At 39.7% G+C, this 23428-nt stretch overlaps 1 protein-coding gene across 2 annotated transcripts in view; it reads right to left on the bottom strand.

Annotated features, from left to right (window-relative positions):
* Positions 1-23428, bottom strand: part of LOC122815537 (3-mercaptopyruvate sulfurtransferase-like) — a 255237-nt gene that overhangs the window by 124060 nt on the left and 107749 nt on the right. Inside the window, exon 2 of one of the 2 annotated variants that reach the window (XM_044088103.1) lies at positions 17977-18009. The exons of the other annotated variant lie outside the window; for it this stretch is intronic. Within the exon in view, the coding sequence (XP_043944038.1) occupies positions 17977-18009 (33 nt within the window). The remainder of the gene's footprint in view (positions 1-17976; positions 18010-23428) is intronic. 2 annotated transcript variants of the gene reach the window in all.

Here is a 23428-nt window from a genome sequence, read left to right as displayed (position 1 = left end):
CCGGGAATTAATTTTTGCATCACAATTTTCAAACAAGAAATCAAAATCTTTTTGCTTGTATTGGTTCAGGACTTCTGACCTAGGCTCTTGTTAGGATGATTTGGAGTAAACTCTCAATTCATATTATATTGCAAGCATTATTGAGAGCTACAAAAAATATGCTGATTCCTGGTTTGGCCTCTGGGTTTAGACACCTGGTTTAAATGGTCCCTAGTGGGCCCCTAGTTTTATATACATTAGTGCTGAACATTATATGCCCCCACCCCCCTTTCAGTACTTAAGTTTAATTTTGTTAGGCACATTGACCTACAGTCATTAACTGCAGCTAATATCTGGTTTGATCTGAATGGTTAATGATAAAATGGATCTGATTTCGTCAATCAGATAACACTATGGAATGACCTGTGTGGGATGCCCAAAAGCTCCCTCTGATCTTTTACAGACTCCTATGGTGTGATTTCTGCCTAGCCTATAATTCATCTTATGACCCTGATCTGCATGCTTTCTTACATTTTCACAAAACCCAGAACATTATGAATTTCCCTAACAGAGAAGTAAACCTCCACTGCAGAATAAACAGAAGATGTTAATGGGACAGATTCTTCTACCCAAAAGTTCTATCCTCTGGAACAGGCTTCAAGCTCATATTAAACAAAGTAGCACTCTAACCTGCTTGAAATAGAATCTACACAAATTAATGGATAATCAAAAATATAACCATGATTCAGGTTTCAAATGATCTAACTGCTTAACTAATAAGAATCTACAAAATGCTAATTGTATTCTGCTCAGAATGGAAGGGCAGAGCATCTAACTGATAGGTGACCAATTTAACTCACTGAAGTCTAATTTTTTTTAGTTTCTAGAGACTGATATTTTACATTTTATTTGGGCATTTGACAGCAATGAAAGTAGTCAGTTCACCCTATCATGGAAAACAGCAATTGATTTTTTAATTGATTTATTTGTGTTGCATTGAATATTAACTGAACTGGAAGTTTTGACTGTTTTTTCAGTTAGTTCCCTACCCACCCTCCGTGGTCTTGTTTTGGTGTTAATCTTGGTGGCTTTGAAACTGCCCACCCCTCTTGTAAATTTGTATTTGGATCCTCCTTCTGGGCCCATCTCATTTGCTCACTCAACTGAGTGCAGTGAGATCATATTCTGATTTCAGGCACTCCTACTGTGTACAAAGAGAGCATCTGGGAAAGAAAAAAAAAGTAAGCTTCTTTCCTGCCTTTCCTGTAAGATGTCTAGACTGTTTGTAGGCTTCTGAGCCCCCAAGCCCTTCTGTGTTGGAGGGAAGCCTTCAAGCTTAATTTTGTTTGTTAGAATTAGCCAGTTTTCTAGTTTCAGCACTCAAATTTGTTTCTTTGAACTCAGAACTTGTTCAGAACTCATTGTAAGCACTAAATAAGCTGCAAATTACTACAGCACTCAACTTTCCTCACTTGTCTAGAGGAAAGCAGTTTTTAGTACTTAATAAATAAGCACCTATCCAGGCATGTCTAAGGGTCAGCTCCTGGTGATTTCTCCTGCCTACCTGATTAATATGGGCATCTTGGGGCAATGCAGCAATTGCCTCATGTACATAGACAGCCCCCTCCTCCTACCAAAGTTCCTGTAACCACGGCTGCACAGGTAAAAAACACACTCTCCAAAGCCAAGAACACAGCATCCATGGGACTTGACAATACCCCAGGCTGTGTTCTACATGAACTACAGAATGAACTGGCACCCTACCTAAGTACCATGGTCAATCATAGCCTCACCTCAGGCTTTTTGCCCACTGAATGGTGCACTATGACAGTTATCCCACTCCACAAAGGGGGAGCCACGACGGACCCCGGGAACTACTGCCCCATTAGCCTGATGAGCCTGGTCTGCAAAGCCATGGAACATATCATCATGGAACTCATAAACAAAGACATTGGTAATCTCCAAACTCTGGACCCTAGCCAGTTCGGGTTTGTAAAAGGCAGATCATGTCTTCTAAACCTGACTGACTTCTTTGAAGCAGTCACCAAAGCCATAGATGAGGGTAAGGTGGTTCACACAGCTTATCTAGATCTCACCAAGGCTATCAACACCATCCCCTATTCTGGAATTATAGATAAGCTCACTAAACTAGGTATAAATCCCTATGTCACAAGATGGGTTGCCAACTGGCTTACAGACAGAACCCACACTGTGAAAGTAGCAGACTCCAAATCCGACTTCAGACCGGTGACAAGTGGAATACCACAGGGTTCAGTCCTGGGTCCTCTCCTGTTTGGTATCTACTTCTCTGAAGTACAGGCTAACACATAAGGTCTTTGGCTAACAAAGTTTGCAGATGACTGCAAACTAGGAGCCATAATCAAAACTCCTAATGATATGGACATACTACAAAAGGGCCTCACTGAGACAGATCACTGAGACAGATCCCTGGTGTCAAAGCCATGGTCTGAAGCTCAATGCCAAAAAGTGTATTGTCATCCTCTTTGGTAAAAACTCTGTACCCATGAACTACCACATAAGTGGTAGTCTACTTAAAGCTGAAAGTGTGATAAGAGACCTTGGGACACAGGTGGACAGTAGTCTCTCCTTTCATAATCACATCACCACAGTGGTCAGGAAATCCTTCTACGTGGCTCACCTCATCACAAAAGGTTTCTCATCCAGAAAAAAAGAGGTCATTGTTCCCCTATACTCATCAGTTATTAGACCCATTATAGAGTACAATGCCCCTTTTGGTATGTACCTCACAAGACATCTACAACAACTGGAAAGGCCACAGAAATACCTCACAAAGAGGATTACTGGCCTCAAACAGATGCTCTATGCAGACTGTCTCAAAAAACTCCAACTTTACTCTGTTGCATATCGCCTACTCAGAGGTGATCTCAGCCTAACATACAAAGCTATGTCAAAACCAGAGCTGTTGGACATGCTCCACTTAAAAAAATCCCAATCCCTCCAAGCTACATGCTCTAGGGACCTCAACCTTGTCACCACAATAAACAGAACATGCTGGAGGGATAGATTCTTGTCCCAGAGACTTCCCATACTCTGGAACAGACTACCTATCTATGTCAAACAGAGCTCCTCATTAGCACTTTTTAAGAAAAATTTTGATGATTGGATGGGAAATATGAAATTCACCCCAGGGATCACTTCTGTGGCTCTGCTCGACAGGGGCACAGGAAAATAATTTTCTTGGGTGGCGAAAGCCAGGATAACTTTTTGGGTAGGCTTATATAGGCCCTAGGGCTAATAGCCTAGTACCTACCTATGAAACTATAGTTTTGTTGCAGAGATAAATTAGTTCTTAGGACAAATTATCAAATATCAATCCTTTGGCAATAGCAATTTTAAATGGTATTAATGAGGAAGTATTACTAAAAAAATATAAAAAAATCTGTCAGCTGTACAACTGTGTTTCATAGTCTGTACTGATGATGCCAAAAACAAAAAAGTAGTTGTTGCAAAAACGAGGCAACAAGACTTACAGTGAAAGTTCTTTAATGAAAAGTACAAGTTGGACTGTTACTGTAAGTTCTTTCAAGGTATCTAATTTACCAGGAAATATTTAACTGGCATGTCAAAGCCAATAATTTCCTCATATCAGTAAAATCAGTATGTTTGTGCTGGTGCCCAACAACTAATATGATACAGTGAATGTCGAGACAGGATGGCAAACCCATCTTACTAATTATGTCAATACCAAATAAAGATTTACTTTGGGGGGCTGGAAATTTAGTAAATCTTGAGTGATCTATTTGAGAAGGAGAACTGTTTTCAGTGAAATTAAAATTTCTGCAGATTCTTGCACCTGACTGATTCATTCCACACAACTACTTTCTTGTGTACTTAAAAACTTCAGAGACCTCACCAAAGTGAGGAATAAATGGCACTGATCTTATAGGTTCATAGGTTCATAGGTTCATACTAGGCTATCTGCCCTAGGGCATTTATAAGCCTAGGCCGATTGTGTTTGGCTTACGCCACCCCTTGATTTGAGTATACTGTGCCCTTTTTAAAGTTTAGTTTACTGTGCCTCTGTCTAATAGTGACATGGAAGTAATCCCCGGGACAAACTTACGATCCCCCATCCACTCATCAAGATTCTTCTTGAAGAGAGACAGTGAGGTGCTCTGCCTAACATGAATTGGAATTCTATTCCAGAGCGAAGGGAGCTTCTGGGTTATGAATCTGTCCCTCCAGCATGTTCTATTTATTTCTGTGCTGAGGTTCAAGTCCCTTGAGCGCGTGGCTCTAAGGGATTTAGATTTATTGAGATGGAGCATGTCCATTAATTCTGGGTTGGACATAGCTTTATATGTCAGGCATCGATCGCCTCGAAGTAGGCGGTATGCAACTGAGTAGAGCTGGAGTTTTTTTAACCGAGCAGCATATGGCATCTGTTTGAGTCCCTTGATCCTCCTGTTGAGGTACTTTTGGGGTCTTTCTAATTGCTGCAGATGTTGGGTAAGGTACATCCCAAAGGGGGCATTGTATTCTATGATGGGCCTGATGAGGGATGAATAAAGGGGCACGATTACCTCTCTTGATCTAGATGTGAATCCTTTCATGATGAGGTGGGCTATGTAGAAGGTCTTTCTAACCACTTTGGCAATGTGGTTGTCAAAGGAGAGATTGCTATCAACTTGGGTCCCCAGATCCCTAATTACTTTCTCTGCACTTAATGGGTTACCACCTATGTGGTAATTTGTGGGCACATTGTTTTGCTGCAGATCCCTCTAGGAATGTCAACCTCAGTAAGAAGCTGTGATCCCTCATAAAATCCTCCAAAGCTAGTTACGAAAACAAAATTGCCACTGACTCTAAAGACAACCACAAAGCATTCTATAGCTATGTCAAGAATCTCAATGGCAACACTCAGATCTGCTCTGAGTTACAGCACAATGGCACTAAATATACAGACCCAACTGATATTGCCAACATCCTGGCAGATAGGTTCAGTGCTAACTTTACCCCCCTCTCACCCCCTAGAGGGCCCATCTCTATACCAGAAGAATGCAAAGTTCCTGTAACCACGGCTGCACAGGTAAAAAACACACTCTCCAAAGCCAAGAACACAGCATCCATGGGACTTGACAATACCCCAGGCTGTGTTCTACATGAACTACAGAATGAACTGGCACCCTACCTAAGTACCATGGTCAATCATAGCCTCACCTCAGGCTTTTTGCCCACTGAATAGTCCACTGTGACAGTTATCCCACTCCACAAAGGGGGAGCCATGACGGACCCCAGGAACTACTGCCCCATTAGCCTGATGAGCCTGGTCTGCAAAGCCATGGAACGTATCATCATGGAACTCATAAACAAAGACATTGGTAATCTCCAAACTCTGGACCCTAGCCAGTTCGGGTTTGTAAAAGGCAGATCATGTCTTCTAAACCTGACTGACTTCTTTGAAGCAGTCACCAAAGCCATAGATGAGGGTAAGGTGGTTTACACAGCTTATCTAGATCTCGCCAAGGCTATCAACACCATCCCCTACTCTGGAATTATAGATAAGCTCACTAAACTAGGTATAAATCCCTATGTCACAAGATGGGTTGCCAACTGGCTTACAGACAGAACCCACACTGTGAAAGTAGCAGACTCCAAATCCGACTTCAGACCAGTGACAAGTGGAATACCACAGGGTTCAGTCCTGGGTCCTCTCCTGTTTAGTATCTACTTCTCTGAAGTACAGGCTAACACATAAGGTCTTTGGCTAACAAAGTTTGCAGATGACTGCAAACTAGGAGCCATAATCAAAACTCCTAATGATATGGGCATACTACAAAAGGGCCTCACTGAGACAGATCCCTGGTGTCAAAGCCATGGTCTGAAGCTCAATGCCAAAAAGTGTATTGTCATCCTCTTTGGTAAAAACTCTGTACCAATGAACTACCACATAAGTGGTAGTCTACTTAAAGCTGAAAGTGTGATAAGAGACCTTGGGACACAGGTGGACAGTAGTCTCTCCTTTCATAATCACATCACCACAGTGGTCAGGAAATCCTTCTACGTGGCTCACCTCATCACAAAAGGTTTCTCATCCAGAAAAAAAGAGGTCATTGTTCCCCTATACTCATCAGTTATTAGACCCATTATAGAGTACAATGCCCCTTTTGGTATGTACCTCACAAGACATCTACAACAACTGGAAAGGCCACAGAAATACCTCACAAAGAGGATTACTGGCCTCAAACAGATGCTCTATGCAGACTGTCTCAAAAAACTCCAACTTTACTCTGTTGCATATCGCCTACTCAGAGGTGATCTCAGCCTAACATACAAAGCTATGTCAAAACCAGAGCTGTTGGACATGCTCCACTTAAAAAAATCCCACTCCCTCCAAGCTACATGCTCTAGGGACCTAAACCTTGTCACCACAATAAACAGAACATGCTGGAGGGATAGATTCTTGTCCCAGAGACTTCCCATACTCTGGAACAGACTACCTATCTATGTCAAACAGAGCTCCTCATTAGCACTTTTTAAGAAAAATTTTGATGATTGGATGGGAAATAGGAAATTCACCCCAGGGATCACTTCTGTGGCTCTGCTCGACAGGGGCACAGGAAAATAATTTTCTTGGGTGGCGAAAGCCAGGATAACTTTTTGGGTAGGCTTATATAGGCCCTAGGGCTAATAGCCTAGTACCTACCTATGAACCTATGAACTGTAAACTATAGTTTTGTTGCAGAGATAAATTAGTTCTTAGGACAAATTATCAAATATCAGTCCTTTGGCAATAGCAATTTTAAATGGTATTAATGAGGAAGTATTACTAAAAAAATATAAAAAAATCTGTCAGCTGTACAACTGTGTTTCATAGTCTGTACTGATGATGCCAAAAACAAAAAAGTAGTTGTTGCAAAAACGAGGCAACAAGACTTACAGTGAAAGTTCTTTAATGAAAAGTACAAGTTGGACTGTTACTGTAAGTTCTTTCAAGGTATCTAATTTACCAGGAAATATTTAACTGGCATGTCAAAGCCAATAATTTCCTCATATCAGTAAAATCAGTATGTTTGTGCTGGTGCCCAACAACTAATATGATACAGTGAATGTCGAGACAGGATGGCAAACCCATCTTACTAATTATGTCAATACCAAATAAAGATTTACTTTGGGGGGGCTGGAAATTTAGTAAATCTTGAGTGATCTATTTGAGAAGGAGAACTGTTTTCAGTGAAATTAAAATTTCTGCAGATTCTTGCACCTGACTGATTCATTCCACACAACTACTTTCTTGTGTACTTAAAGACTTCAGAGACCTCACCAAAGTGAGGAATAAATGGCACTGATCTTATAGGTTCATAGGTTAATAGGTTCATACTAGGCTATCTGCCCTAGGGCATTTATAAGCCTAGCCCGATTGTGTTTGGCTTACGCCACCCCTTGATTTGAGTATACTGTGCCCTTTTTAAAGTTTAGTTTACTGTGCCTCTGTCTAATAGTGACATGGAAGTAATCCCCGGGACAAACTTACGATCCCCCATCCACTCATCAAGATTCTTGAAGAGAGACAGTGAGGTGCTCTGCCTAACATGAATTGGAATTCTATTCCAGAGCGAAGGGAGCCTCTGGGTTATGAATCTGTCCCTCCAGCATGTTCTATTTATTTCTGTGCTGAGGTTCAAGTCCCTTGAGTGCGTGGCTCTAAGGGATTTAGATTTACTGAGGTGGAGCATGTCCATTAATTCTGGGTTGGACATAGCTTTATATGTCAGGCATCGATCGCCTCGAAGTAGGCGGTATGCAACTGAGTAGAGCTGGAGTTTTTTTAACCGAGCAGCATATGGCATCTGTTTGAGTCCCTTGATCCTCCTGTTGAGGTACTTTTGGGGTCTTTCTAATTGCTGCAGATGTTGGGTAAGGTACATCCCAAAGGGGGCATTGTATTCTATGATGGGCCTGATGAGGGATGAATAAAGGGGCACGATTACCTCTCTTGATCTAGATGTGAATCCTTTCATGATGAGGTGGGCTATGTAGAAGGTCTTTCTAACCACTTTGGCAATGTGGTTGTCAAAGGAGAGATTGCTATCAACTTGGGTCCCCAGATCCCTAATTACTTTCTCTGCACTTAATGGGTTACCACCTATGTGGTAATTTGTGGGCACATTGTTTTTGCCAAAGGGTATGACTATACACTTTTTGGCATTTAGCTTTAGACCATGGCTCTGGCACCAGTTATCTGTCTCTGCGAGACCTTTTTGAAGGATGTTTGTGTCAGCTGGAGAGTCGATTATAGCGCCCAGTTTGCAGTCATCTGCGAACTTGGTGAGCCATAGTCCTCCCACGTTGGCCTGTACCTCAGAAATGTAAATACCAAACAAGAGAGGTCCCAGGACAGAACCTTGTGGGACGCCACTTGTGACCGGTCTCAAGTCTGACATGGCTCCAGAAACTCTGACTCTGTGGGTTCTGTCTTTGAGCCAGTTTGCGACCCATCTTGTGATATAGGGGTTTATATTTAGGCTGGATAGCTTATCTATGATGCCCGAGTGGGGTATTGTGTCAAATGCCTTTGCGAGGTCCAGATAGGCTGTGTGGACTACCTTCCCTTCATCTATGGCCTTGGTGACTGTTTCAAAGAAGTCGACCAGGTTCAAAAGGCAGGATCTGCCCTTGACGAAGCCAAATTGGGTAGGATCTAGTGTCTGTAGGTCCCCAATGTCTTTGTTTATGAGTTCCATGATGATCCTCTCCATAGCCTTGCATACTAGGCTAGTCAGGCTTATGGGCGATAGTTTCCAGGGTCCCAGAGGCGCCACCTTTGTGGAGTGGGACCACTGTTGCACGCCATTCTTTGGGCACATATCCTGTAGTGAGGCTGAGATTGTACAGCAGTTTTACTTGAGGGATTAGTTCTTCTTGGAGTTCATGTAGGACGAACCCGGGATGCCATCTGGTCCCATGGAAGCAGTGTTTTTTGCTTTGGAGAGGGCGACCTTCACCTGAGCATCAGAGATGTTTGGGAGGCTGCACTCTGCCGGGATAGATACTTGCTCTTTTGGGGAGTTTGCACTGAACCTGTCTGCCAGGATATTGGCGATGTCTGTGGGTTCAGTGTATTTTTTGTCATTTAGAATCAACTCAGAACAAGTCTGGGAGTTGCATCCCAGGTTCCTAACATAACTGAAAAAAGCCTTATGATTGTCTTTAGTGTCCTGTGCAATTTTTCTCTCGAAGCTGGCCTTGGAGGATTTTATGAGGGATCGTAATTTTTTTATTATAAGGGCAGAGGTGGGTTCCTTTCACGACATATCCCCCCTGCTATATTGTAATGTTGCTCATCATTGGGTAGTGTGCCCCATCATGGTTAAACAGCTTATTAATGATTGCTAAAATATGTTTACTATAGTTAGCTGATCTGCCTCTCTTCCCTTGCTCCTTCTTTGCTTACAGCTAGTCTTTCATACCACCAGGAGAAACAGGACAGAAAATGGAGAGAACTTAGTATTTCTATATATAGTAAAACAGAAAACAAGGACACACTGAAAAATTCACAGCCAAGAACCACAGCAGTTTCAGTGTGCAAGGCACCACTAAAGGCTGTCCCTCCTCAGTGAGCAGTGTAGTTAATGAACTTAGTCCCAAATAAATGTAGCACCACAGGTCCAAAAAGATTTTTTAATAAAAGGCAACAATATTCCAAAGATTGAGCGCGTTCGTCTCCTTACAGGACACTTCATCAGAATCATCAAAGACTAATTGCACTCAGTTTAAATAAATGGAAAAAGCATTTCATTGATTTGAAACCCACCCATAAAAACACATTTAACTCTTTGCTGTTAATATTGTTATAGGAACAAATATATATAGAATAATATAAAGTATAAAAATGTACTTATAATTGTTTATAAAAAAGAATGTACAACTTGATTATGTTGGAAGATCAAAGAACAATATTAAAGAATAATATGATACATTTCTTGTTGATTTCATTTTTTTTTTAATTTTAACACCCTTAATGTTAGGGCTGGAGCCAAAGAAACATGGTCATTTAATCTGGGAAACATACAGGTATCTAAATGTAACTGCCAGTTCATTTCCCTGTATTCAAGCCTGCTTTCCCAGTCCCCTCCCCTATCACTACATTCCATATGTTCCAGGACCCAAAATTTATAGTCAGCTGCAGTACACCGTGTGACATGCCTAAACAGAGTGTTCATCTTTCTTTTCCAACTTATATCATACATATGCTCATAGATACGTTGTCTTAAATTACGCTCGGTTTTACCAACATAGAATGCCCAACAGCTGGTACAATAAACCAGGTATACCACCCCTTTGGAGAAACAGCTATAATAACCCACCACAGTCAGTGTAAATGGGATACTGGGAATCCTTAAGGTGTTGCAATTTGCTATAAAAGTACATTGCGAACATCTTCCACATTTGTGGGGACCTGTCTTTGTAACCATCCTGTTGTCCAACTCATATCTTTTATTTTCCAAAATCTCCTTAAGATTAGGATTTCTTTTATAAGTATATCGTAGCTGCTTCTTAAAAATGTCCAATCTATTGGGCATTCTCTTGAACATGTCCCAAAACTTATTGATGGTATTCTTTACCCAACCGGTGTCCTGATTAAATGTAATCACCAAATAAGGTGTCTTAGAATATTTTGGGTCACCCAGTTGACTTTCGTAATTCATGGTTTCTATTCTTTGAAGGAGGGGAACCAATTAAATGTTTTTTTCATATATATAAACTGAGTGCAATTAGTCTGATGATTCTGATGAAGTTTCCTGTAAGGAGACGAACGCGCTCAATCTTTGGAACATTGTTGCCTTTTATTAAAAAATCTTTTTGGACCTGTGGTGCTACATTTATTTGGGACTACGTTCATTAACTACACTGCTCACTGAGGAGGGACAGCCTTTACTGGTGCCTTGCACACTGATTTCTATATATAGCTTAAAGAAAGCCTGATGGTAGATTCATTTGTACAATATGAACGGCTATAACTGAAACAGAGAAGCATGATCTGGTCTCCTGATATAAGAATCCTGTGTGTTTGAGACATGGATGTCAGGAAGTTTAGTGTGAGAATGGAACAAAAACACAAACCTACTTAGAATTAGAGACGATCATAATTCTTTCTAGTACATGAAGCTTACAGAAAAATAAAGGTGTAGGACTGCAAGCTGTTACAATTTTAAACTCTGTAAAATACTTGGCACTGACACACAGACAACGACCAGAAAAAAGTGTATCTCTGAAGTACTAAAGTCTTTAAATGTTAACCACTTCAGTCTACTTTTTTATACAGCAGTGTAAAGTGTTTTACACCTTTTAAAAGTTGTTCCATTTCCCAGTGCTGTCCTCATGGATTCTGCAGCCTAAGACTATACCATAACATCTCTGTAGGTTGCATTCTTTGACATCAGGGAGGTGCATAACAAGTTGTCTTTTTCACAGTTTTGGAGTGTAACAGCATACTGTATGTACAATAAAACTATTTCTTCTTACTACAGCAGTTAGATATATGAAAACTACCCAGTTTTTGAATAAAATAAGTTACTTAAAGTCTGCTACTTATTCAAACAATGAACAGCTGCAGAGGGTGCATTAAAAAATTGTGAGTTCATTACAGATTTTCTCCTTATTCACACATACTTGCTCATTTTAATAAAAGATAAAATATGTATTCATTTATTTGACAGTTGTTAACCAGGTTAGTGCAACTGGGTCAAAGCCCTTTTTCAGCAGAGGCCCAGGGAGAAAAGCTCCATAAGTAATTACAAACATATACAGTAGTGAATATAGTTATACATTAAGATATAAAAAGTAAAAAGCACAGTAATAAATATAGTGATACATTAAGATATAAAAAGCATTAAGATTTAAAAAGCTAAAAGCACATCATGATGTCCACTATTTACATATTGACATTACATACAAATTTAACTCACTGAATCAAGCAATATAACCTCCGTAATTGTGGGTCAATTACATGTAGGAGGAATACCCTTAAAAGAATAAGGATGGTAGATATGAGATTTACTTAAGCTGAACTTAGACTGGAGTAAAATTTAAGTTTCATTACAGAGACTCTATCAGAAATGTTGAGGTACAGCCAAAGAGTAGCTATGAGAGGAAGTAAGGGAAGTTGGTGAAGGTGAAGGTTAGAGTTGTAGCTGGAAGATTCATGGAGGGCAATTACAGTGACAGATCCAAGTACTGCTTCGAAAGTTTTTGGTAGCAGTCTTGAATTTTTGTGGGTGCTTAACATTCCTTATATCGAGAAGAAGTTTATTCCAAAATTGGGCAGGGGAGTAGCTGTATTGGTTTTGCCTGTTTTGCTTTTGGGATTGTAGATCTGGAGGACAGTTTGTTCAGAGCTGCGGAGAGACCTTGTAGGGATATAGAGAGAGAGACAAGAGAGGGAAGATCAGGACAGAAATAGGGCTGGTGCAGTATAATATATATGATTTGAAGCTGAGAGAGAAGCAGTTGATGGGGAAATTTTAGCCAATTTAGGCTTTTAAGAGCAAGATAGTGGTGAGAGTGGTAAATAAGATCCACAGTGAATCATGCAATTTTTATGTATGTGGATTCTAATTTTGTTAGGAGAGTGATCTAAAGGTTAGGGAGGACTTGTGAGCCATAGACTAGACTGGAAGGAGGTATGCATGAGATAGGGAGATTTTTCATCTAGTGGAGAGAAATTTTTTTGTTGCTATACAAAAGTCATAGTTTTTGCTGGGATTTATTGATGTTGGAGACATGCAGATCAAATTTGAGTTGGCCATCAATGATGACCCACAGCAGTTTTGTGTGAAGCTCAACAGAGATAGGTGTATTATTAAGGGAAGAGGTAGAGAAGGAGGACTTTAGATGGTTCATAGTGTTGAGTGAAAAGCAGGAGTTTAGATTTTTTTTTATTTAGAATTACCTGATTCATGGTGCGACAGTTTTTTATTGATAAAAAGGATTGTTGTGTGAGAGCATTTAGGTCTAAGAGAGGGTCTGCTATGGTGATGGTGGAGTCATCTGAGTATTGTACAAAAGAAGACTGGGGGCAAGATGTAAACAGTTTGTTGGTAAAAATTTTAAATAGTAATGGGCCAATGATAGATCCTTGAGGTACACCCATCTTAACAGGTAGGGCTGGGGATGTAGTAGACAGCCATTTTATTGATTGAAGTCGATCAGAGAGGTAACTAGCAAACCATGCGATAGTTGAAGAAGATAGCTTCAGTTCAGAGAATTTGGTTAAAGCAGGGGGTGGGATACAGTGTCAAATGCTTTTGAGAGGCCACAGAATAGGCAAGAGATGAGTTTATTACTGTCTCTGGCATGGGAAATAGTATTTAAGAAGGATATGAGGGCAGTGGGGGTACTGTGCTTTTGGTAAAAGCCATGTTGTATGGGGGTAGTTTTCGTATAGGAGGTATTTGAAGATTTGCTTGTGAACACATTTCTCTAATATTTTGGAAACAGGGGATAGAATAGTGTTCGGCCTAAAGATGGCATGTTCAGAGGAGTTACTTCCTTTATGAATGAGTATAGTATAGAATTGTTTCCAGAGAATGGGAACTTTGGATTCAGTGATGGAGCAGTTAATGAGTATGGTGATGGGAAAGGCAAGAGTTATCAGCCTTTTGAAGAAAGAGTGCTGGCAGATTATCAACAGAAGAAGAGCAAGGTTTTAGCTTCAGGAGCAAGGTTTTAATATAGCTGGTAGAGGCAGTTTTCAGAGAGAAGGCCTGAGAAAGGTAAGGGGATGTAGGAGGTCCAGGAGAGATATTAACATTGGTACCAGAGTTAGTTTGGAGTGAAAGCTTGATGATAGTGTCAAAGTATGAACTGAAGTTAGATGATGTTTCTTGTGGAGTGTTGTTAGGAGATGGATTGAGAGATGAGGGGTTACCTGGGTGCAGAATTTGGTTGATAGAGTACCAGAATTGTTTTGGGTTAGATGTGAGTAAGGGGGAGGATTGCTATAGAAGTGTTTCTTGTCATTGATTATATGTCTTTTTGTAAGGTTGTGTAGTTGTTTATAGTGCTGGAGGTGGTGGGGGAGTTTTGTTTTGGAGCATGTTTTCCACGCTTTGTCTCTTTTTTGCATTAAGGTACATGTGGCTTGGGTAAGCCAGGAAGATGTAGATAATTAACTCTAACTGTACATAAGGTGCTAGGGAGATAAGAATGTTAGGAATATGGAACTGAATTTAAGTACAGAATTTTCAAGAGGTAGATACTTGAGGAAGGAACAGTTAAGTGCTGAGAGATGTGTATTTAGGATGTCTGGATCAAAATTAGAGAGTTTACGGCACTCTATGCACCTATGTGGTCTAATATAGTATGAAGAGAATCTGAGAACTCTGATTGTACAGTGATCACTGAGGGAGTCAGGCAGAGTTTCAGGGAAGTGATATCTTTGAGTATTGGAGACAAGTATCCAGTCAAGAAGAGAGAAGGCGTTTGTATGTTTGCTTATGTGAGTGGGAGTGGTGATTAATAGGGAGAAGCCAAGGTTACTAGATGTGATAGGACTATCAGAGGAGTGGGATAGCCAATTAATGTTAACATCTCCTAGGACAGTAGTTTCATTAGGTGAGGATTGTGAAAGCCAGGAGAGAATATTTTCTAGTACTGGGATGTTATCCCCTGGGGGGATGTAGACTGTTGTTATAGTGATTAGGTTGAGGTAATTTATTTTGCAACCTGCAACTAGAAATTCGGTTGGAGTGACAGAGGGGATGGGCATAGCTAGAGGAGTTACAATCAGGTGGTTAGAAAACATGATGGCCACACCTCCACCTTTTTTTTTTTTTTTGGTTCTGTCCAGGTGTAATATGTTATAACCTGGGGTAAGAAGTCTTTGTCTGGGATATGGAGTTTTAGCCATATTACTGTGAGGGTAATGGCATCAGGAGAGTGATGGGAGTATTAAGTGAGTACTGAAGGAGGAGAGGTTGTATAGGAGAATAAGTGCAGAAATAATGAGGAGGCTTAGTATTGTTTTGTAGGTAACATGATTGGGATGGATAGAGTGATATGAGGAAGGAGCAGGAGAGTGGAAGAGAGCTATAACATCTATTTTATCTAGTCACTATAAGGTGACTAGGGGGTTACTTAGGCTAAGGTCGTAGAGATTAGCTCAAAATGTTTGTGTGCTCAAGATTTGGCTGTGGTGTGATGAGAGGTTTGTGTGGTAGGCTTAGTTGGGGTAAGGGGAGGGTTAATTGTTAGTTTCTTTAGAATTATACGGGGAGATGTAGATGCTAGGAATAGCTAAAGGTGATAAGGAAGAGAAAAATAGTTGAGATATGTGAGTAGATTACGTACTGTAAATAGGGGGTAATGGAAAAGTTTATTAGAGGTGAGAGAGAAGTTAATTATGGGAGGGTGTGATGGTGTGAGAGGGTGTAGTAAGCTGACAGTTGAGGAGTAATTGGTTTTAGAGGTGTGTTTTGAGAGAGAGTGTGTGTGTGTGTGTGTGTGTGTGTGTGTGTGTGTGTGTGTGTGTGTGTGTGTGTGTGTGTTTAATTGAGAGGGGACTGGTGAGATCTGATAGGAAGAAGGTGATGGGTAGGGGAGGGCTTAGAGGGGGAGTGGTGAAGGGGTTAACTAGAAGTTAAATGGTTGCAGGGGTTGGTGGAAATGGGGGCAGGGTAGGGGAGCGGAGTGAGCCCGAGCATAGCGAGGGTGAACAGAACAGTTTGAGCCAAAATGGCAGACCAAGCAGATAAAGTAAAGAAAAACAATCATCCAGGAACACCACAGATTGGTGTTGTACTTTCAAACAATGAGCAGAGGCCATGTAGAGTGAATGCATATGCTGAGTTTTGGCTACTATTCCTTTTTAGCTTAGTTTTTTATTGGTTTGATCTTGTGATCTAATGCAGCCACTAAGGATGAGAAGGAAGAGAAATAGAGTAAAAAGGGTGAGAAGAGGGGGAGGCTACACTATAGTGACCAAGTTAGTGTGTTCACCACTATTATTTAAGTACAGGATAGTTCAGTAATTAAACACTTGCCTACAACCACTGAGAAGAGGTAGCAAATATATAGTTGCTCTTAGCTGTAGAACTGTTTGTGTTTTATTTTATTTTCCTTGCCACAGCCTTAATGGGATGGTGTGAAGGTTCCAGGTATCAATTTCTGACAGGAAACGCTTGATGGGAATATGCAAAGGGAGCTGTAAAAGAAAACTATGGTTAAGCAAAAAGTAATATGAGGGATGATAGAGGGTAGTTATGAGTTGTAACAGTACAGCAGGGAAAAAGGGAAACAAGGATGCACTGTATACAGGTAAGTAAAATATATCAGATTAATAACAGGATAAAGAAAGTCAGACAGTGCCTATTAAGGCAAACACATAAAAATACTTGTTCCAAAATGCAATTATACAGTTGGTGCATAGCAAAGCATTTAGGGAAGAAATAAAGTTACATTGTAAAACCAAAACAGCAAGTGCAGTTCCAACCAAATAAATCCAAAAAAGCGAAGAACCAGAAAGTAAATCTTTGCAGGAACCACAAATTTATTAAATAAAGCTCTCCGAACACAAGTTAAAAATGAAGTACAGACAATTCACTCTGCATTTACATTGTTACATTGTACACACTGTTCCAACCAGATAATGTATAAACCAGGTGATGGAGGAACAGAGAGAGTCAGTGCAGTAGTGTTTTGCACAACAATTAGTTACACTAAGACAGTGAGGAAAAACACAAAAAATAAAAGCGCAGGTAGAGTACCAGCTGAAATTCAGGACAAGAATATTGAGCTAACAGCTCATACCATGCACAAGGTCATTTCCAGTCAGATTAATAGCCTATACAAATAAAATACTTTACAATCACGCAGTTGAGATTTTAACAACTAAAAACCATGACACACGGTTGTCCAAGCAATGCAAATAAACAAGTTACACAATGTTCAGATTAAGAAAAATTATGACAAAAGAACAATATGAAAATACCACTATGATACAATATAGCATCAACATGTGATCAAATGTGACCAATGAGGAATGCAAAGTTTTCACACATGAAGTACATTTGTCCTGCTTTCTGCTAACAAGTACTGATATCACAGCTGAAAACATTAGTTTTGCCACAGCTGGGTGACTGCTGTCTTTTTCAAAACAGGGGCATAACCAGAATTTCTGGAATTATGAACCAACTTGCAGAATGTAGCCCCACCAACACACATATATACAACCAGGCAGAAGCAAAATACGTAACCAAAAACCATGATACAATACCTTTAGAATTAAATTCTAAACACACACATCTTTTTATAAAATAATTTTAAAATGCATATACCATGACATACATGGTGTATGCCTTCTAACACACATGACAAAAAGGCAGGGAAGTGGACATGTCTTGGGTAGTATCCATGCAGAGATAATAAGCAGCTAAGGTATCGAGCATGCTTTAACACTAATGTCCACTGAAGCATTATTTAATTAACAGAGAGCTCTGTACCTGCTATCTGAGTGCTTGTTTTACTGAGAATCTTAAAGGTCTGTATGACCATATCATCAGTAGAATAAACTTAAGTCTGAGCCTTCCTGGGCACAAACCTGCAAGTGTCAACATGTCTGGATCCTGCAGACAAAGATTAGTCAGACCAGGGCAATGCAGCAGCTACTAAGCCCACAGTTGTGACCTCATCACAAATAGTAAACAGCAGTCCACACACCTCCCACCTAGGAAAAGGGGTGCAGTGCACAATAAAAAGGTACATATCTGAAGAATCTTTACACTGGTTCCTAATCACCATACAACTTCAAATTTTTCACACACTCCCATCACCAGACAGGGCAACTCATCTTTCAAAGACCATGCATCAAACTCCCATGAGAAGTGAGTGTTTTAAGGTGTTGTAAGAATTAAATGGCAAACATCTATTTCTCCAAACAAGTGTTAAGTATACCAGGATAACATATCTGTGACAACCTGTTCTTACAACCCAAGGAAAAACACCAAGTAAACTTACCTATGGCAGGGATTATCAGTCCCTTCTTCTCATCTGAAATAAACAAAAATGTATTAGTACAACTCTGGTGTAAGTAATCATGCTTCAGACACAAACACAATGCTGATTAAGTGCATCAGTTACTAACCATGCACCACCACCATTTCGCCCATCACATTTTAAGTACAACACAACATAATTCTCAGGAAATATGCATCAGTTCCTCCCTCCCATGGCACCAAACAAAGGCTGCTAATACCAAGAATATACATCAGGGCCTCCCTCCCCTGACACCAAACAAAAGCTGTGGATACCAGAAATATATATCAGGTCCTCCCGGCACCAAACAAAGGTTGTGGATACCAGGAATATGCATTAGGTCCTCCCCTGGCACCAAACAAATGCTGTGGATACCAGGAATATGCATCAGAGTCTCCCTCCCTCCCCCAGCACCAAACAAAGGCTGTGGATACCAGGATAGCAATGCTATATCAGTGATCACACACTGGTCACAATGAAGACAGGATAAGCATTCCTTCAAAGATATCACAGTGCTTAGTAAATAGCCCCACTCCCTACCCAATCAAAACGCACACCAGCATACCAGCAAGGTGTGTTGAATGAATGCAAATAGCACATTAACCCCTTCTACCTCTTGGCAAATGGCAACAGTACAGAAAAATGCAAAGTACAGAAGAGAATATTGCACTATGAGATAATTTCACTTCAATATGTACCCTTGCAGTGCTCAAATTATTTCTAGCTCCCTGCTGATAACTGTTTTTCTGTAACAGGTGCAATGGATATGAACATAAATTCCCTTCATAGTGAGGAGTCTGGTGCAGGCATGCTTGCCCCTGAGTGATCACTTCTGTCTGTGGTGTGTGCACACATGTATATGTTGAGTGGTTCAAGGAAGAAAAATATTTTTTCAGCTTAGTAACTGCTGAAGTGTATAAATGGACATTTCAGTCAGCTACTAAGTGTCAGTGCTACTAACTCAAAACATAGGTTCATAGATTAGTACTACGCTAACTGCCCTTGCAAGCCATTTTAAGCCTATACAGTTATTCCTTGTGAGACTCAAACCCTGCACCTTGCGTTTGTAAGGCAACCACCTTAACCATTAGGCCATCCTCCCAACACTTTTATAGTGTTTGCATGAGATGTTTTCTAATTTTGTGCAAGAATTATGACTGCCATTTTAGCCGACCTCCACACTAATGTGCTGTGACACTTTGGTACATACAACCCCCTTCATGTGGAGATGGTCAATTTATGGTCCCACAATGCTAAGCATTTCTACTTACATAACCCTGCAGGTGAGAAGAGTGAAGTATTATTTCATATAGCTCTATGTAACAGTAAATACTATGGGTTATGGCAATGAGTCTCTTGTGAGCTGCATCCTGTAGTACTCTGAACAAGTCATTTAGCCAGACAGTACTTCTGGGTTACCCAAAAGAAGGACAAGCATGGACTGCAAATCCACTACACTAACAGCGGTATATTGTTGTGTAGCTTCACAGCTACTGCACAATGGATGCTAGTCCTGCATAGAAGGATTTACTTAATTTGATACCTGGATGTACAGAGTTTTAATGTGGGCAGAGGAATTCACGTTTCTTTCCTAAATCCTCTGTTTTTCTTTCTTTTGTATCACAACAAGAGATTCACTAGTATTTTTAATAATGTGAATAGAAGACTAATCACAAGAAGGGGGATGCGAACACAGATATTAGTAAGGGAGTGGATAGGGATAGCTATTAGAACAGCTGCAAAGATAGATGTACGGTATAAAGGGTAGTGGGTATGGTGGGTAAATTGGAATGAGTACTAGAAAGAATGAAATTTTACAGAAATATATTGCCAAAGCAGAATACGCACCAAGCTGCTATTAATGAGGACAAACTATAGTTGCCAAGACCTAGCGGTACCTGGGGGGTTGGGGGAGTGCAAGTGTGTTTGGAAGATGCACCCAAGAGCTATTGCAACCCAGCTACAGAGGAGCATTTGGAGGGTCAGAAGTTAAGTGGTGTGTTAATAACAGTGGAAATTTGGAATGTGGGGAAATAAATTGCCCAATAAATAAATCATTGTAAAGCTGAAGAGAAAGATGTCTGATGTAACTTGTCCTTACAAACAGGGTACTTTATTTCATAAAGCTTGAATTTACAAACAGTTTACAAACAGTGAATTTTGTGTCAAGTAATAGATTTAATTGAGCCTCTATAAAGCCAAGTATAGATAACTTGATAGCAATGCTCCACATCCACATCATACTGTAATTCTTTGCTTGCATGCTTTTTAGTTTTTTTTATGGTGAGAAATGCTGAACAGAACTGTTTTTATTTGTGAGCAATAATGAATTACTACAGTTTTATCTAACTGTTCTTCATGTTTCTATCATCATTGCCTCATTCTTTTTATGATGAGAAATGCTGAATACTATTATTTATTTGTTATCACTACTAAATACTGTTTTGTCTAACTGTGCTTTTGGTCACAATTACAATTTTCCTATTTCTCCTTTACTTTTTCTTTTACTGTTATGATAACCTCATTCCTTTAAAAATCTTTTTCATCTATAACTACCGCTGTCATCTGACTTCATAGCAGCCTTGAATATTCTAGCTTGCACCAGACTAGCTAATCGAGGGAAACTCCTCTATCTACCTCTGCTCAGCTAGGTAGAGCACCTAATTATTGTATTGGCATGTGGATCCTTACCCTAGTAACCTGCAAACAATATCAACCCTAGAAGGTGCATGTTTAATTTAACTGCTGAGTAGTTACTACTATTGTGTGTGTATTCATAAAAGCCAGTGCTCTATTTAATGTTAATCTCTCTCAACAGATATCACCCTGACAAAGACATAGCTTTCCCCCCTAAAAATTCACCATCCTCTAATCAAAACTCTTTCACACTTCCCTTTATATGCCACAACTCGCTTTATTAACTTTGCCATCTATGGACTAAAATTCTGTCCATGTTTTCCCTGCATGGACTCTTTATCCTATTTTTATGAACTCCTTCCATTCTTATTTCCTTCTCCACACCTCCTAAGACTTTCCTAACCTGTCTCCTGTAATCATAGACTTGAGATTTTGAGACTAAGTAAAAATAAATCTTTTTCAATGGTAACAGCTATAACATTATTTTATCCTCATCTTTTTTTCATATTATATATTTTCTCCTTTTCCCTTTCTTATACTTTCATCATATTGCCTTGCATTTCAGAAAGCATCATTATTAATCAAATCCATTTGAACCTTTCTCACATGACTAATGGTTTCTAAAGCCTATATATATTCTTTTGATGCATAGACTGTGCTCCGTTTGTCCTTGCTATGCTCAGGCTTTCTCTGCAATCCTACCCTACCTCCACTTCCCACCCATACCCACTACATCTACATTTAGATTCTATTTAACCCCACCCTTACGTGACATACCCACCAATCCCCTCCATCACTTAACCAGTAAGCATAACTATGTAAATAACTTGCCCCTCCCCTCCACTCCATCATACTCACCCTCTATTCTAATAGTATCCTTCCAGCTAATCCCATAGCAACTATGCTATTTTCCTTCTTTCTTTCCTTCTCAACCTAATTCTCCTTCTCCTTACCAACGTTTCATCCCTACACTGTCCATTTACAAGAATGTCTAACAACTGCCACCCCCAGTACTACTAAACTTTTTTAATTGCTATCATGACATTTTCCCTAGCCTATTTGATAACAGTCCTTTTCTGTACTCTAAACAAAAAAATTCTGAACACAGACTTTCCCAACCATACAGTAAAAATCCAATTTATCCAAACAAATAATTTTATCATATGCTACCTTCTTACTTCCAAAATCTTGCAGTGTTGTGATATCCACTCTAATCCAGGTCCAACTCTAACCCCAACCTGCTTAGCCCCATCAAAATCTCAAAACCTTGTACCTTTCATAGTATGTGTGATAAAATAACAGATTTCCATGCTTAGGATTCCCAATACAATCCAGACTTATTAGCTGTTACTAAAGCTTGTCTGAAAACCCAACATAAAAGACAGTGAGTTTCTTCCGCCTGGATATAACATTAGCAATGCAGATAGAGGTGGTGGTATAGCCTTATTCTACACTAGTGCCTACAGTATTATCCCATACTCTAATATCCTACCTAAATTTTCCAACATGGAAATCCTTTTCAACTTCCTGAAAATAAACAAAACCAAAAAGCTATGACACCCCTGTAATTTACATGCCCCCTTGTAACAACATTCCTATACTTGAAGACATTTTTTTTTTTTCTTGGCTAACTAATAGAATAACTAATGTCACTTAAATGAAACTATAATACTAGGCAACATAAATATAAACTGGCAAAACTTAGCTTCAGACTTCTCTACTCACAATATTAACTTACAGATTTCAGTCAACTCATCTCACCTTCTACAGTATAAAATCTAAAAATCAGGGCTCCACTTTGGATTGGATTCTGATATCTGGCCCAAGCAAGGTTACAGAAGCTGGCAGTTTACCAGATACCTTAAGTGACCAGCTGCCAGCTTACACTTACAGAACTACATCCTGTATAACTAAAGAACATATCTATAAAACTGTGTGTAATCTCTCTCACATTGATCAACAGGTATTCATTGATACCTTAAATGCCAACAACTGGGCCTTACTAAAAACCCTTCCCTTAGATGATGAAATAGCACACTTCAACAGTATATTCTTTAATACTCTTAATCTAGCACCAGTCCACAATAAAAAAAAACATGAATCACTCGCCATGGCTGTCAAAACTAAGCAAACAACCCATGACTGACTGAGATAAAGCATGGGGAGAATGGCAAAAGTATAAAAAACAACAATAAGCTGCAACTCTATAGAAATAAACTTAGAAATCCGGTTAAAAACAAATTCTGATTGAGAAAAAGACATTCTATACACTTCAAACCAATAACAAAAATAACCCTAAAAATTCTGATCCTCTAATAACTCACTTCTTAAGCCAGAATCCCCAAAACAGCCCAACCCCTCCCAAGAAATTACTTTCCACCAAATAGATAACATATTCAATACACAGTCTGACAGTATTGCCAACTTAACTACAAACTATGCAAAGTCACCTTCATATTTCATTGATCACAGACCCTCTCCTAAAACACATCCTTTCCTCCATGCTCCACAAATACCTCTTATCCTTCCTCTACCCCATCATTGTATTACACAATTTCAAACAACTGTCCTTCCTTTTACCTCCAGCCATTCACTATTTTTATTAAAAAAACTCTTATTCAAGTTAAAACCCTGTTCTACCTCTGCTGACAAACTTCCAAATGAATACCTTAGGATAGGCTTTGGACTGTTCTGCAAGCTTGACAGTATTCTTATAAAAAAAAAAAAAAAAATCGGTACTTTTCTGTTATTGGGGTAACAGTTGTAATGAGTGCTTAGAATCTTAGCATGTAGTTGC

The sequence above is a fragment of the Protopterus annectens genome, chromosome 11.part0, assembly GCF_019279795.1.
Source record: "Protopterus annectens isolate FY-2018-M chromosome 11.part0, PAN1.0, whole genome shotgun sequence".
NCBI classification, from domain to species: domain Eukaryota; kingdom Metazoa; phylum Chordata; order Ceratodontiformes; family Protopteridae; genus Protopterus; species Protopterus annectens.
The sequence above is the reverse complement of the archived record's forward strand: the minus strand, read 5'-3'. Positions and strand labels throughout refer to the sequence as shown.